General features: G+C 37.6%; 2 protein-coding genes across 2 annotated transcripts; one reads left to right on the top strand and one right to left on the bottom strand.

Annotated features, from left to right (window-relative positions):
* Positions 1-49: 49 nt before the first annotated feature.
* On the bottom strand, positions 50-2,196 carry tmem187 (transmembrane protein 187). Its single transcript, XM_051112695.1, has one exon. The coding sequence runs from the start codon at positions 1,954-1,956 to the stop codon at positions 1,186-1,188; it is 771 nt and encodes a 256-aa protein (XP_050968652.1). The 5' UTR covers positions 1,957-2,196; the 3' UTR covers positions 50-1,185.
* A 1,027-nt stretch (positions 2,197-3,223) lies between these two features.
* Positions 3,224-9,446, top strand: si:dkey-9i23.6 (uncharacterized). The gene is made up of 6 exons (XM_051112441.1): positions 3,224-3,557; positions 4,957-5,916; positions 6,065-6,150; positions 7,903-8,410; positions 8,509-8,599; positions 8,702-9,446. The coding sequence occupies exons 1-6, from the start codon at positions 3,537-3,539 to the stop codon at positions 8,848-8,850; spliced, it is 1,815 nt and encodes a 604-aa protein (XP_050968398.1). The 5' UTR covers positions 3,224-3,536; the 3' UTR covers positions 8,851-9,446.
* The last annotated feature ends 4,101 nt before the right edge of the window (positions 9,447-13,547 follow it).

Genomic DNA, 13,547 nt, shown 5'->3' with positions numbered 1-13,547 from the left:
CTCATGACTGGAGCTAATAATAAATCTGATAAAGTGGTTATTGCTCAAAGCTTTGTTTTAATGCATCAAATTAAGACATATATAGTACAATTTATATTGTGCATTTACATTCATTTGTTATTAATCTTCAACTTGAATACTTGAAAATGAGGTTTAGGACATGACATTATGAACTTTTATATGCTATGTCAAGGACTTGCACACACATACACACAAAATATATTGATTTGATAATATAATAGACTGTTTTCACAACGCATCATCAGACAACATATCGGTGGCACTGAACCTAAACAATGCCACTGAACCAAATAAAACTCACATATTTTGATGATTATTGCTGCTGGAATGGTAAGTTATTGTCATGTTTTGGGTTGTACTAATCGCTCAGACCTGGAAAAACATTTGGAGTACTACAGACTGTCAAAAGTCATAACAAATCAAAGAGAGACGTGCAAAAAAAAAAAAAAAAAAACTGTCTGAGGAACAAAAGGCATTTGTGGTGGGCCAAACTGAACCAGGATTTCCAGGGCAAGAATCTTGACATTCATGTTTGTTCTTATCATTTCCGGTCAGGTAGGTGAAATATTAGGCTAATATCTTAATTAATACTGCTTGTATGTATCTTTACCACCTATTAACTTAAGTCTGTCAAAATATTGTGCACTTTCCTATATGATTTAGAAGATTCCATGTTTTTGTTCTGTGGTTTAGACAGCATAAATAATCAGAACAACATATTCAGTAGTACATTAACCATACAATCCATGCGGTTGTTTACATCTGACTATTGCCAATATGGCCCCACATCTAGTTAACTGACCATATCGTGACACAAGGACAAACCCTGTATACTGTATTTTAAATTATGAAATTAAAATATTTGACATAATAGCTTGTTTGCCCCCTCAAAGGCAATATGTTTCCTGAAAAATCAATTCATTACAAAGTTGTTTTGCCACTGTTCTGAAAATTACTATAACTATATGAAAATATAAGAGCATCAGTCAGTTTATGATTTTACAAACTCTTTCATCACATTATCACAAGACCTCCGCATAATCTTTACATGCCAGTAAAGTGTTACTGTTAAAAATAAGAGTTTAAACATGTAATGTTCATTGTCTTATTATTCACATGTATTGTTTTCACAGTACGTACATATTAAATGTCATGCATGAGCGTTTATGCAGAGCGTTTGCGTGCATTTTCACTAAGGCGAGTGAGAAAACAAAAACTGTAATGAAACTGCAGAATGTCGCAAACTTTCGACCAGAAATGTCCAGTGAGACTTTGAAACATCCAGTACTCTGCTAGAGAATGATCCAAAAGCTTCAGAACCACGAAACCAGTGCAGGACAGCAGGGCCAAGCAAAGGTAGCTCATGGACGCCGCATCTCCGTGGCTCATCTGCGCTCGGACGCCTTTAAACACGACGAAGGCGATATGACAACACAGAGCTACTTCAAACCCTCGGTCATGAAAGAGCGCCAGTCCATAGCTGAGGATAGAGCACGATTCGACCATTAAGGCGTAACGGGACGACCAGCCTTTGTCGATGACATGACACCACACCAGCACCCACGCAAAAATAGGTAACGTGAACCACTGGTCCAAAACAGAGGGCGCACGCCGCAAGGTGGCCAAGCGGACCCACTGCACCGGGCCATACGTGACTGCCATTAGCGCAAACACGTCTTTGGTGTAGGCGGCTGCATGGGTGTATTTACTGTCTGACATCGGTTGCAAGATCCAGTAGATACCTAATAATATGTATCCCAAGTTTATCAGACAGTTAAATGGCATGGCCAAGAAAGCAGGAAGGTTGTCGACTTTCTTTTCCGCATAGTGATCATAAGTGACATCCACCAAAACTTCGTCGAAAATGTGAGTGTTTGCAAGCGCAATGCAAAGCAGGAAGGGCACGAGAACGTGGACGACCGCTGACATGGACATTTTCAAATAGAAGGGATACAATCCAATTTAAAAGGACAGTAGCAAAACACGTGGAATATTGTGTACGAAGTACAAAACATTGGTTGGCTTCCGCAATCTACATCACGTGACGACCAATAGCCTTTCATTGGTTGCGACAATGGCATGGAATTCTCTGAAAAGGCATACAACCTTTCTGCTCATACTAGTTTTGTAGAATGCAGTATGAAGGCTTATCTGTGTACATCGTGCAGATTTCCTGTATATGGAATATCCCAGGGTTGCAAAACCTTCAGACTTACTGGAAAACTACATGGTATGTGTGTTGGAGCAGTGTTGGAATGAAACAGGGCGTGTGGGCATCCAGGAACTAAATGTGACACTCCTGGAATATACATTTGCTAAAATATGCAACATGTAGAATAACACACTGCATGCACGGTATACTGTATCTTGCAATGCAACGTCACAATATATTCAGCTATAATTTGACCGGACTGCCAAAAAGATAACAAAGACGTTTGAAAATAATGAAATAAAATGTGAAATGACAGTGTTTACTTTTGATATGATAACTAGATGCCACTCACTGAATTATAAAAGCCTGGATATATGAGGAAGACTATATAAAAGTGTGATTTGTAACCACAGAAAAGTTATGTAAATAAATAAAATCAATTAAAATTATTTTTAAAAGTACAATAAATATACATTTATTAGCTGTGCCAATATATCTGAATGCGATAGAAAAAAGTACAAATGTTTCTAAAAATCCATATGCAGTAAATCATAAATAAAATTCACAGGGCCTTTGAATATTGTCGTGGATTATTGGGGGGCCTTTGCATCAAAAATGCTCAGAACCACTGTAGTATACTATTTCCTGAACAGTATTCTGCATGCAAGTAAACATGTTTTTACTGTAGTGGATGGGTATATGAGCATGTATCAATCTGTGAAAGTGTGCTAAGATATGTGTTTCTATATGAACACATATAGGGGTCATGAATAAGCGTTCATTTCCAATCAACAATGTAGTCCAAAGATGAAGCAGAAAGTCCCAGAAGAATTCTTAAGACATTCTTGTTTGTCAGGTTTGCCTGACCACTATGCTTACTTCTAGCTGGCCAGTCCTCCTGCAATGACAAAAGGATTCTTTGGCATTTCTAGTCTTGAATTCCCTAGGATTTTGTGTATTACATTCAGCTGCACATTTCGAAATATCAAAACTTTAATGCAAATTTAATTATATAAACACTTTATTTCAAAGCTATTTAATGTAGATGTAATATTTCATGCAAAAATACATTTAAGAACTTCAACAGGCGATATGAAGAATGAAGGTGGATCGTGAGATAGGATTTAGAAAACAGGTTTTGGCAGTACAGCAATGCTAGACTATAAAAGGAAGATAAACGCCAGAGAAGGCAGTGACTAAGAGAGGAAGGCATAGAAACAAGGTGTTTCACACAGGTTGCTATAGATTGGTTTAAAGAAACAAGACAACAAGGTTTAATACACTTCAGACTGACGAAGCGATGCTGGATATGACTTGAAGGATGAATGTAAAGACCTGTAAAGGATGAATGAAATGAGAGACTATGGAGGAACAAACAGAAAAGGTATGAAAAATAGATGATAGATAAGATTCCTTTGCAAAATTAGGTTTTTGAAGAGCACAAAAACATCAAATATGATATGATTTGTATTATATATGTCACTAAATGGCATGTCACTAGTATTGGAAACTAGTACTAGTACACTCTTAAAAATAAAGGTTCTTCATTGGCAACAATGATTCCATTAAGAACCTTTAACAAATGCAATCTTTCCATTGAACAAAAAGTTCTTTATAGTGGAAGGTTCTTTAGATTATTAAAATGTTCTTTACACCAAAAAAGGGTATATTTAAGAACGGTTTACTGGAAGTTTTTTTTGGGGGGGGGAACCCAAAATAACATTTAAAATGTTTATTTTAAAAAGTAAGTTAAATAGGCTAGTGCTTAAAAAGTAGGGCTGTCACTATAAATTGATGCATTGCGATTCATGGATCGATTCTGAATACATCGTGATTCTCTCTGGAATCGATTCTGAGCTTAGATTTCAACAGCAGATGTCGATCTAATCTAGTTTTTAACAGCACACTCACAGCACGAAGAAGAGCGCTTGCGCGTTGAATGCTTTTGTAATACGAGATTAATGTAAACACAGCCCACTGTCAACACCCTTATAATTTGCTTAAAACTTTTCAAACTTTATGAACGATTATTTTAGATTCAAGTGTGTGTAAGGAATAGGAATTAATTCGAGAGTGAATCGCAATGCATTCGGGAAATCTTAGAATCGATGCAGAATAATGTCTGGATAGAGAGTTTGCACTTCTGTCGCGATTTGGTCAGTTACCCGGATGCACAGCCATATTGGCGATACTCGGATGTAAACAACAGCATGAATTGCACAGTTAATGTTCTGCTGAATAAGTTTTGATCATTTATGCTGTCTAAACGACGAAAAAACGTGGAAGCTGCTAAATCATGTAGAGAACTTAGTAAGCAGGAAAGTGCTCAATATTTTGATAAACTAAAGTTAATAGGTGGTAAAGGTACGTACAAGCAGTATTAATTAAGATATTAGCCTAACATTTCACCTACCTAATGGGAAATGATAAGAACAAACACGAATGTTGTCAAGATTCTTCCCCTGAAAATCCTGGTTCAGTTTGGCCAACCACAAATGCCTTTTGTTCCTCAGTTTTTTGCACTCTTTTCCTTGATTTGTTATAACGTTTGGCAGTCTATAGTACTCCAAATGCCTTTCCTGGTCTGACTGATTAGTATATAAAAAAAACTGTCAATTTTCAGCAGCAATAATCAGCAAAATGTGCATTCTGTTCAGTGGCATTGTTTATTTTCAGTACATTTCCATTTGCGATGCATCTATTTATTTCTCCAGCCCTATTAAAAAGGTTAATAGTGCCATAAATTCATCTTATAAGAATGCAATATGTCTGTTTTCATACAGAGTGATGTGAGGAATGGTCTGCACAATGATGTTCCACTACTGCAGTCTATGCTGGCGAAACTTAGTCTCAAACACAAACATCCCAAAACAGACAATGTGAAATTACATTCAGATAAGGCCTGTAAAAATCTGAACGGTTTTGTGCAGTCTGAAGAAAGTATAACAAATGAAGAAGACAGGAAAGATGGCACAGTCATAGCTGATGGTGATGAGGAGCAACCAGCTAGGAGTTCTGAAACAGAAGATGGAAATGAAGCTGTTGAGGAGGTTCCTAGATGGGAAAGGAGGGATTTTCACCCTGTCTCTTCGTTAGTAGAAACAAAGATGGCAGAATTAAGTCGGTGGCAAAGTGAAAGTGAGGACAAACAGAACAAAGAGACTTGGACAGAAGAGCACGTGGCTGGAGCTGCATTACTGCCTAACAATCCTTCTCAAGAAACATCTGCACACACATCTTACCTCTGTGTATCCTCAGATAAAGCTGACTCTGCACAGGTGGAGTTTGAGCAAGAATTGCTAGATGAAGCTTGTGGTGGTCCTTCAAAACCTGTCAGTATGGATACGAGCAGGGTGCTAACTCATCAAACTGTGAACCTTACAAGCAAAACAACAAGGTCCGCTTCAGATCCAGTAAGCCACCCTCCTCCTAAGGAAGAGAGACCCCTCTCAGCTCCAAGTATTTTAAACCTACAAGAATATGAAAAGTATCAAGCTTTTGCAAATGCAATGCCAGCGAAAAGCTTCAGCAAAGCTGCTAAGATTTGGGGGCAGGAGGATTTAGGCATGAGCACCGGGGATGTGGAAAATGACAGTTCGCTCACTAAAACGCAAAAGAAAGGAGTAAAAAACAAAATGAAGATCCTTACTCAGAAACTGATTGAAAGACTTAAAGAGAAACGTTATTTTGAGCACACTGGCAGCAAGAGCACTCAAGACACTGTTGAAGAAAAAGGACAAAATGTATGTTTACTTCCTTATACCTCTATGCTCATATTTCTAATGTGTGACATATCTCTTACACTAAGAATGAACATAGCCTTTTTGCTAGCTTTGTTGTTTTTTTTTTAACAATTGAATTTTCCTTGTGCTTGTTTTTCAAACCTTGCAGATGAATTCCATGGAAATGGAAGCAGAGGATTCAGAGATTCCACCACCACTTCCACCGAAAAAGGGGAAGTATGTTGTCTTAGACAGGTAGGATATGCTAAACATATATTTAATTTTCTAACCATCAGTGTTATTGTTTTATTATTTGTGTACTGTTATAGTATTTAATAATAATAATTTAAATTCACTTTTTATTTTCAGTTCTCATTCTAATTTTACTTCAAATATAAGTAATTTTGTGCTTTTGTCATTTTTCTTAAAAATATTGCTAGCACTTTATTTTATAGCCCTGTTCCACATTCACATATAATGTACTTATTATAGTGGTTACAATAATTGGGTAATAACTAGGTACTAACCCTGGAGTAGTACACATAAAGTAAAATAAACACATACCAAAATATTTATAATTAGCTTGAATTTATTTAAGTTTTAGCAATTTTTAAGCAATTGGACATCAAACGTGTAAATTCAGAGTGAGGATTTGAGCTTTTATTTTGAAATCGCAATGAACAATTAGCATATTGAGAAAAATTGATGTATTCTCCTGTGTTTGCGTAGGTTTATCAATGATTTATCTTACAAATCTGATGAAATGATGTACGTTGTGTTCCCAGACAAACCTTATAATAAACCCAAACTCACAGCAATATGCAGAGATGGATTTTGAGACGCTCCACACATGTAAATGATAACTGTGTGGAGGAGCATTTACTGTGAACTGAGTCGCTCTGAGATGCAAGTAACCTACGTGCATGTAAAAAAAACAAACAAAAAAAATGCATATATTTAACCTGCATTGCATGTATTTATTTAACTGAATCGTAGTGTTTGTGAATTCACAAAAGTATTATGCTTTATTGTGATTTTTAATAGGTTTAATATATCATGCGGCCTTAGAAAATGGTCTAATAGTGCATTTCATTGATTCTCGTCCGTGGAATGCCCCTCTTCTGGTATTTTGACAAAAAAGCATATGAGGATTTTTTTATAATGGAGTGCTCGAATTGAATCAAGGGATCGTGACAGCCCTAATGACAATATTACAAATTTTTAGAACATTACCTACAGTTATGTTTAACAGGACAGTCATGCATTTCAGTTTGTAAACAGACACATTTTATACTATATAGACACTTACAAAATATGCACATTTTTAAAAACCTTTTTCTATTTTTGAAAATTGGAAATCACTTTATTTTAAAAAACGAATTCTCAATATTAACTAGTTGCATATTAGCATGCATATTACATCATATTAGTTATTTACTAGTACTTATAAAGCACATATTAATGTTTTATTCTGCTTGACCATATTTTAAATTCCTTAATCCTACCCCACACCTACACTTAACAACTCCCTTACTATTAATAAGCAGCAAATTAGGAGTCTACTGACTGTAAACTTTTTCATTAATAGTGAACACGTGTTTACTATTCTAAAGTGTTCCCGAAACTTGTTACAAAATCTACAACACTTCCTTGATTGTAGCATTACCCAGTCAACCTATTTATAACTCTCTCATTTCTAGTTCTGTGACATTCCTTTTATCTGAGGTGATGGAACAGATTAAACCCACATATGCATGCTGTAATAGAGTTCTGTTACTCCTGCCATTTAAATCTGCATGTTAGTCCGCATAAAACGACTCCTAAACAAAGAAAACCTGTTAAAGTGAATGGCAACGATCTATCAAAGGATTAACGGGAGAAATATGTAGCCTCTGGTGATATCTCGGGTTGCACTCTATCCATTGTTAATTAAAAGTATTGTATCATACATATATGAGCACGTATTGAATTTGAATTTGAATTCATATTTCTTGTCTTTCTGAGCAGAAGATTTACCTTAAGAGACTTCAAACTCGATCTTGAACCGATCAACTTAATGGAGGAGATATTCACCGGAAGTGAATGGCTGAGTTACCTGCCCAGCAAAGAAACTCCAACTGAGAACGACACTAGTGATCAATCAATGACAAATGAGGTTCTCCATCCAGAAAAGCACATTCAGATTAATGATCCTCTCCCGAAACTTGAAGAGGAGCAATCAGAGGACGTAAAGGACAATCAAGACAGCGTTAGTAATCCTCAAGAGGACAGTAATGTAGCAAAAACAAACAGTGACTTGGATGTAAAACAAGCGGAACCGGATGCAAATGTATTTGCTATACCTAAGGCACTGCTAACAAATAATGCAATAAAACAAAAGGCTGGGACAGACTGTGAGCTGAACAAATCAGATGACATCTATGACCGTGTGGACCTGTATATTATTCCCAAAAAAGACTTTCCAGCAAAAAAAAGAAAGGCATCAGATGCTCCGCTGGACTTTTCAGCAGTCAAGGTGGGGAACGTAATTACATTATGTTAATGTGTCAGAGAATGTTAATTATTTTATCATTATTTTAACTATAACTTAAGTTAAAAAAATCTCTCTCACAGTCATTTGAATTGCTAGACAACTCTGCCCTCAAGAGTCGAATTCGTCTTAGCAAAAAGAGACACCACCGACCACCCAAAAAGCACAGAAAAGGTAAAAAAAAAAGAGTTGAGGGCGGCTGAAGTGAATTTACTAAATGACAGCAATGAACATATTCAAAACTCTGACCTATTTTTCACTCTTTTTCTCTTCCAGTGAAACTAGAAATGTCGAACACCATATTTTACAAGATTCCCCCAGTAATCCTGAATGAATCTCCTGTCAGCGCATCTCAACCTCGTCATAGCAATCCCTTTTCCATGTCTCCTCCTCTGCTTTTACCATCACGTCCATATCAGTCCTGAGCAGTTAGCTCTGTCGTCTGCAGTTGTCCGGTCAATAAAGTCACAGCAGCAGTCATTGGTCTATAAAACCACAAGGCAAAGCATGAACAGAGAAAGACTGTTTTTTACTGCATAAAAACAATTTGATTGTTCAGTCAGAATTCACTATGTGATTATTATATTAATGGTGTGCCCTCGGCAGAATAAAAGACACTTTGACTGTAAAGACTGGAAAATTCAAAGGTTAAGGAAAATTTACTGGTGTGCAACAGATGGTGGATATTACAGTGGATACACATCCACATTTGCTAACAATTCTTTTCTTAACCATTGTTAATTTTTAAAAAAGTCATAGGCCTAAATATGATGATGTCAATACAAACACTTGTTTTTATTATTTAACTTGATAATACACCTGTTCACCTGTTCATTCACCGCTGTTGATTAACTGTAAAGCACAGTAAGTCGTCTTTTTCCACAGTCCTTATTATTATGCCAAATATTATGTAATATTATATTGTGTGTCTGTGTGTGTGTTGTTTGCTGTCCTTAGATTCCACTAATGAATTATAGTGAATTGTATATCACCAACATGTATTAAAAAATGTTTTTCCTTCCATCTGTTGAGTTCTTTATCACACTCCCTGAATTCAGTTTTTTTTTGCTTATAGGATTAGTTCACTTCCAGAATAAAATTTTCCTGATAATTTACTCACCCCTGTGTCATTCAAGATGTTTATGTCTTTCTTTCTTCAGATGAAAAGAAATTAAGGTTTTTGAGGAAAATATTCCAGGATTTTTCTCTATATAGTGGACTTCAGTGGTGGCCATTAAAGGTCCAAATTGCAGTTTTAATGCAACTTCAATGGGCTCTACATGATCCCAGCCTAGGATTGTATAGGATCTTACCTAGTGAAAAGATTGATCATTAATATTGATCATAATTTATATACTTTTTAACCACAAATGCTTGTATTGCACTAGCTCGACCTCATCACATTACGTATTCACGAATGCATGTTGTAGGTGGAAGTACTGACCCAAAGCAAACGTGCAAAGAAAGTCAAACACCCTTTACAAAAAAAGGTAAAACAGTGATGATGGATGATTTTGAAGTTGGAGGAGAAAATGAGATGGAGTTTTTTGCCCTACCCTACCTTTTATAACCGAAGTACACAGCCAAGGAAATAACCACACGTGACTTTTCCAATGTGATTACACACATGTGCATTGCAGAGCTAGTGCAAGATGAGCATTTGTGGTTAAAAAGTTTATCAATTTAATTTTTTTTTTTTCAAATAATGTATGTAATAATGTATTCAATAATGTATGTAAAATATTGTATTCAAGCATTCCTGATAAGTAGGCCTATCCTTATCTATTTATTCTGCAACTTTTTGTAGAATATAAATGTTTGGTTTAATAGTTTATGGCAAAAACTTTAACCAAAAGAGGGCTATACTGATTACTTAAACTGGCTACACACCACAAGATAATCTGGCTTTTTTTGGGCCGACTTCTGCCCTTCCAACAATCCAAGGAAATGTCCGATTATCTTGTTGGTTCTAAAGATTATTTTATCAGATTTTCCCGTGGTGTCAGGTGTGTTAAGAGTGACTGAATCTGGTCGGAAGAACGTTGGAGGCCCCCCGATGGTGAATATTTACGCTCAGAAATCGGAACCCCGATTATCACGTAAAACAAAACAATATCCAATCAGAAAGTGAACTGACAGAAGACAGAAATAACAAACGCAGTCATGGCGCAGCGTCCACCATGTTTATTCTCAAGTGTTTTTTTTTTTTAACAAGATGAAATTACATGTATATAACAAACATTATACATGATATAAACAATAATCATTATGCATGATACATGTATGCACTAGAGGGGAGGTATACATACACAAGTTTTTATATAAAAATGTTAAGGCATTTACAAACTTTCATCTTTGTAATTGCTTTTTGTTTCATAGAAAATTGCATAGTATCAATATAATGCTCCATTTCCTTCCTAAAAAAATATATATATTACGGCCCTGTTGAAAAAAGCAGCATATGCTGGTAGGTTTTGACCAGCAAAATGACCAGCTAAGGACCTGCATAAACTAGCAAAGGAACCGCTTAAACCAGCACCAAAACCTACCTAACCAGCATCCCAGCATCAAAACATACCTGCCAGCATATGCTGTTTTTTCACCAGGGGGGAGAACTTACATTTGTGAATATGAAATTTTGCATGAAAAAAAAAAAAGATTTTTCATGTAGACCTGACTATGCTTTTCTTTGCTATTCTGCAGAGAATAAATAATACAAAACATATTTCCATAACAAAACAAAATGATTACATTATTCCAAATAATACATATGTCCATAACAAAGCACAATATTTTATATAATAAAATTACAGACATTTTGTCAAAAGGGCAATGCCAAAATAAATGTACCACTGTTTTAGGGCAACTGACATAAAAGGAGCAACTAAAATCAATATCAGATTTAAATTTTACCAAATAAGATTTTGCTGGGTAAATCCTGTGCACAAATCCTGTCAGTTGGCTCCAATATGCATAAACATAAGGTAAAGACAAACTGTCTCATTGAAATAAAGCTCTTAAAGAACTGTCGTGTTGTCACACCCCTGTGGACTGTTTAATTTGGTTTCTCCCTCTTGTGTCCTTATATGGTTTTTCCTGTTCCTGTCTTTGTCTAGTCATTATTAGTTAATCACTCAAGCGCCCTCCAGAGCCCACGCCTCCAGAGCCAGTGCCTCCAGAGCGCCCTCCAGTACCAGCGCCTCCTGAGCGCCTTCCTGAGCCCACTCCTCCTGAGAGCCCTCCAGTGCCAGAGCCTCCTGAGCCCCCTCCTTCTGAGCGCCCTCCTGAGCCCACTCCTCCTGAGAGCCCTCCAGTGCCAGAGCCTCCTGAGCCCACTCCTTCCAAGCGCCCTCCAGAGCGCCCTTCAGTATTAGCGCCTCCAGAGCGCCCTTCAGAGCCAGCGCTTCCAGAGCGCCCTCCAGAGTGCCCTCCTCCAGAGCCCGCACCACCAGAGCCCGCGCCTGCCGAGTGCCTGCCTTCCGAGCGCCGCCTTCCGAGCACACTACAGTGCCTGCTCCTCCTGAACTCTCCTGGGCCTGTAGAACCCTAATTTCGCCCAATACATTTTTTCTGGGAGGCCATATCCCCGGGCTCCCTGCTCCGCCATGGCCTCCCAGACTGTGTGCTCCGGCGTGGCTTCCCGAGCTCCCTCATCCGCCATGGCCTCCCGGACTGTGTGCTCCGCCGTGGCTCCTCAAGCTCCCTGATCCGCCATGGCCTCCCGGACTGTGTGCTCCGCCGTGGCTCCTCGAGCTCCCTGATCCGCCATGGCCTCCCGGACTGTGTGCTCCGCCGTGGCTCCTCAAGCTCCCTGATCCGCCATGGCCTCCCGGACTGTGTGCTCCGCCATGGCTCCCCAAGCTCCCTGACCCACCACGGCTTCCTGAGCTCCCTGATCCGCCCTGGAGGCTTTCCTTCTCTCTGCCCTTTGTCTGCCCGGCACCAACCTCCAGGGCGCCCACCCCCCCTCCCCGGTGTATATGTTACAGCGCGAGATGCGCCTTCCGGGAGAGGGGAGTAATGTCACACCCCTGTGGACTGTTTAGTTTGGTTTCTCCCACTTGTGTCCTTATATGGTTTTTCCTGTTCCTGTTCCTGTCTTTGTCTAGTCATTATTAGTTAATCACTCTCACCTGTCTTTGTATCATTAGCACCCCTTTATAAATTATATTCAGTTCAGTGGTTGTCGTCCGAGCTTAAAATTATGTTGGTGTGTGTTTCCCTGCTGTTTCTGTCTGGATGTACCCCTTTTTGGATTATATTAAAGCCCTTTTGTTATATTTCGTCTCCCTACGTCTCCGTCTACACACACGACCGTGACGTGTGATGTTTATTCTCAAGTCTTGATAGATTTTGCGAGATTTCTCGTGTTCACAGTCGAGTTTTAAAATCTGTTGGTGTGTGGTGTGCTGTCTTTGTCAAATGGCACACCACACGCTGTAGGAGCAAAACGGTTAAATCTAGGATTTTTTTGTCCTCATGTTTGTGGTCTCTCACATTTTGAAGATCTAATAAGATTTTAAAAATCTTTTAGTGTGAACCCAGCATTAGCGCACCGCTACTTTTTCCATAACAGACTTTACAGTCAAAACAGAGAGCTGCTATCACTGTTTATGTTGAATTAAAGTAATACTGTTTGTGTGTATTGGGTAACGAGGCATAAAAAAGTGAAGGATTGTTTTGCACAGAATTTTAAATGTTCCTGAAAGTTCAGCATCACAAATCCGATATGAATGAAAAATAGGCCTACAAAAAATAATAAACTTAACAATTACACTTATACAATCACATTTTCAAAAAGAATATGCTTTGAGCACAAAATGAGCCTAAAATGCAAAATAAAAATACATTACCAAAACAAACATAATATAACATTTTAAAAGTTGTAATTACTGTATACTCAGTTTGTGAAAATGAAATTCTAAATAGTTAAAAAATATTTGAAAAATGAAAAATATTTGTTAAATAAGATCACATTGTTTTGTGGATTTGTAAAGTCATAATTCTAATACTAAAAAAATATATAATACTGTTTTGATCTGTTTGCTTGCAGTAGTTAATATTTACTATTTTTCATAATGTGATTTTTGGTGTATTAAAGGGTAAGTTTGACCCACAAACA

Source organism: Labeo rohita, chromosome 1 (genome assembly GCF_022985175.1).
Source record: "Labeo rohita strain BAU-BD-2019 chromosome 1, IGBB_LRoh.1.0, whole genome shotgun sequence".
In the NCBI taxonomy this organism is placed as follows: domain Eukaryota; kingdom Metazoa; phylum Chordata; class Actinopteri; order Cypriniformes; family Cyprinidae; genus Labeo; species Labeo rohita.
Note: the sequence above shows the minus strand (reverse complement) of the source record. Positions and strands in the feature narration are given on the sequence as shown.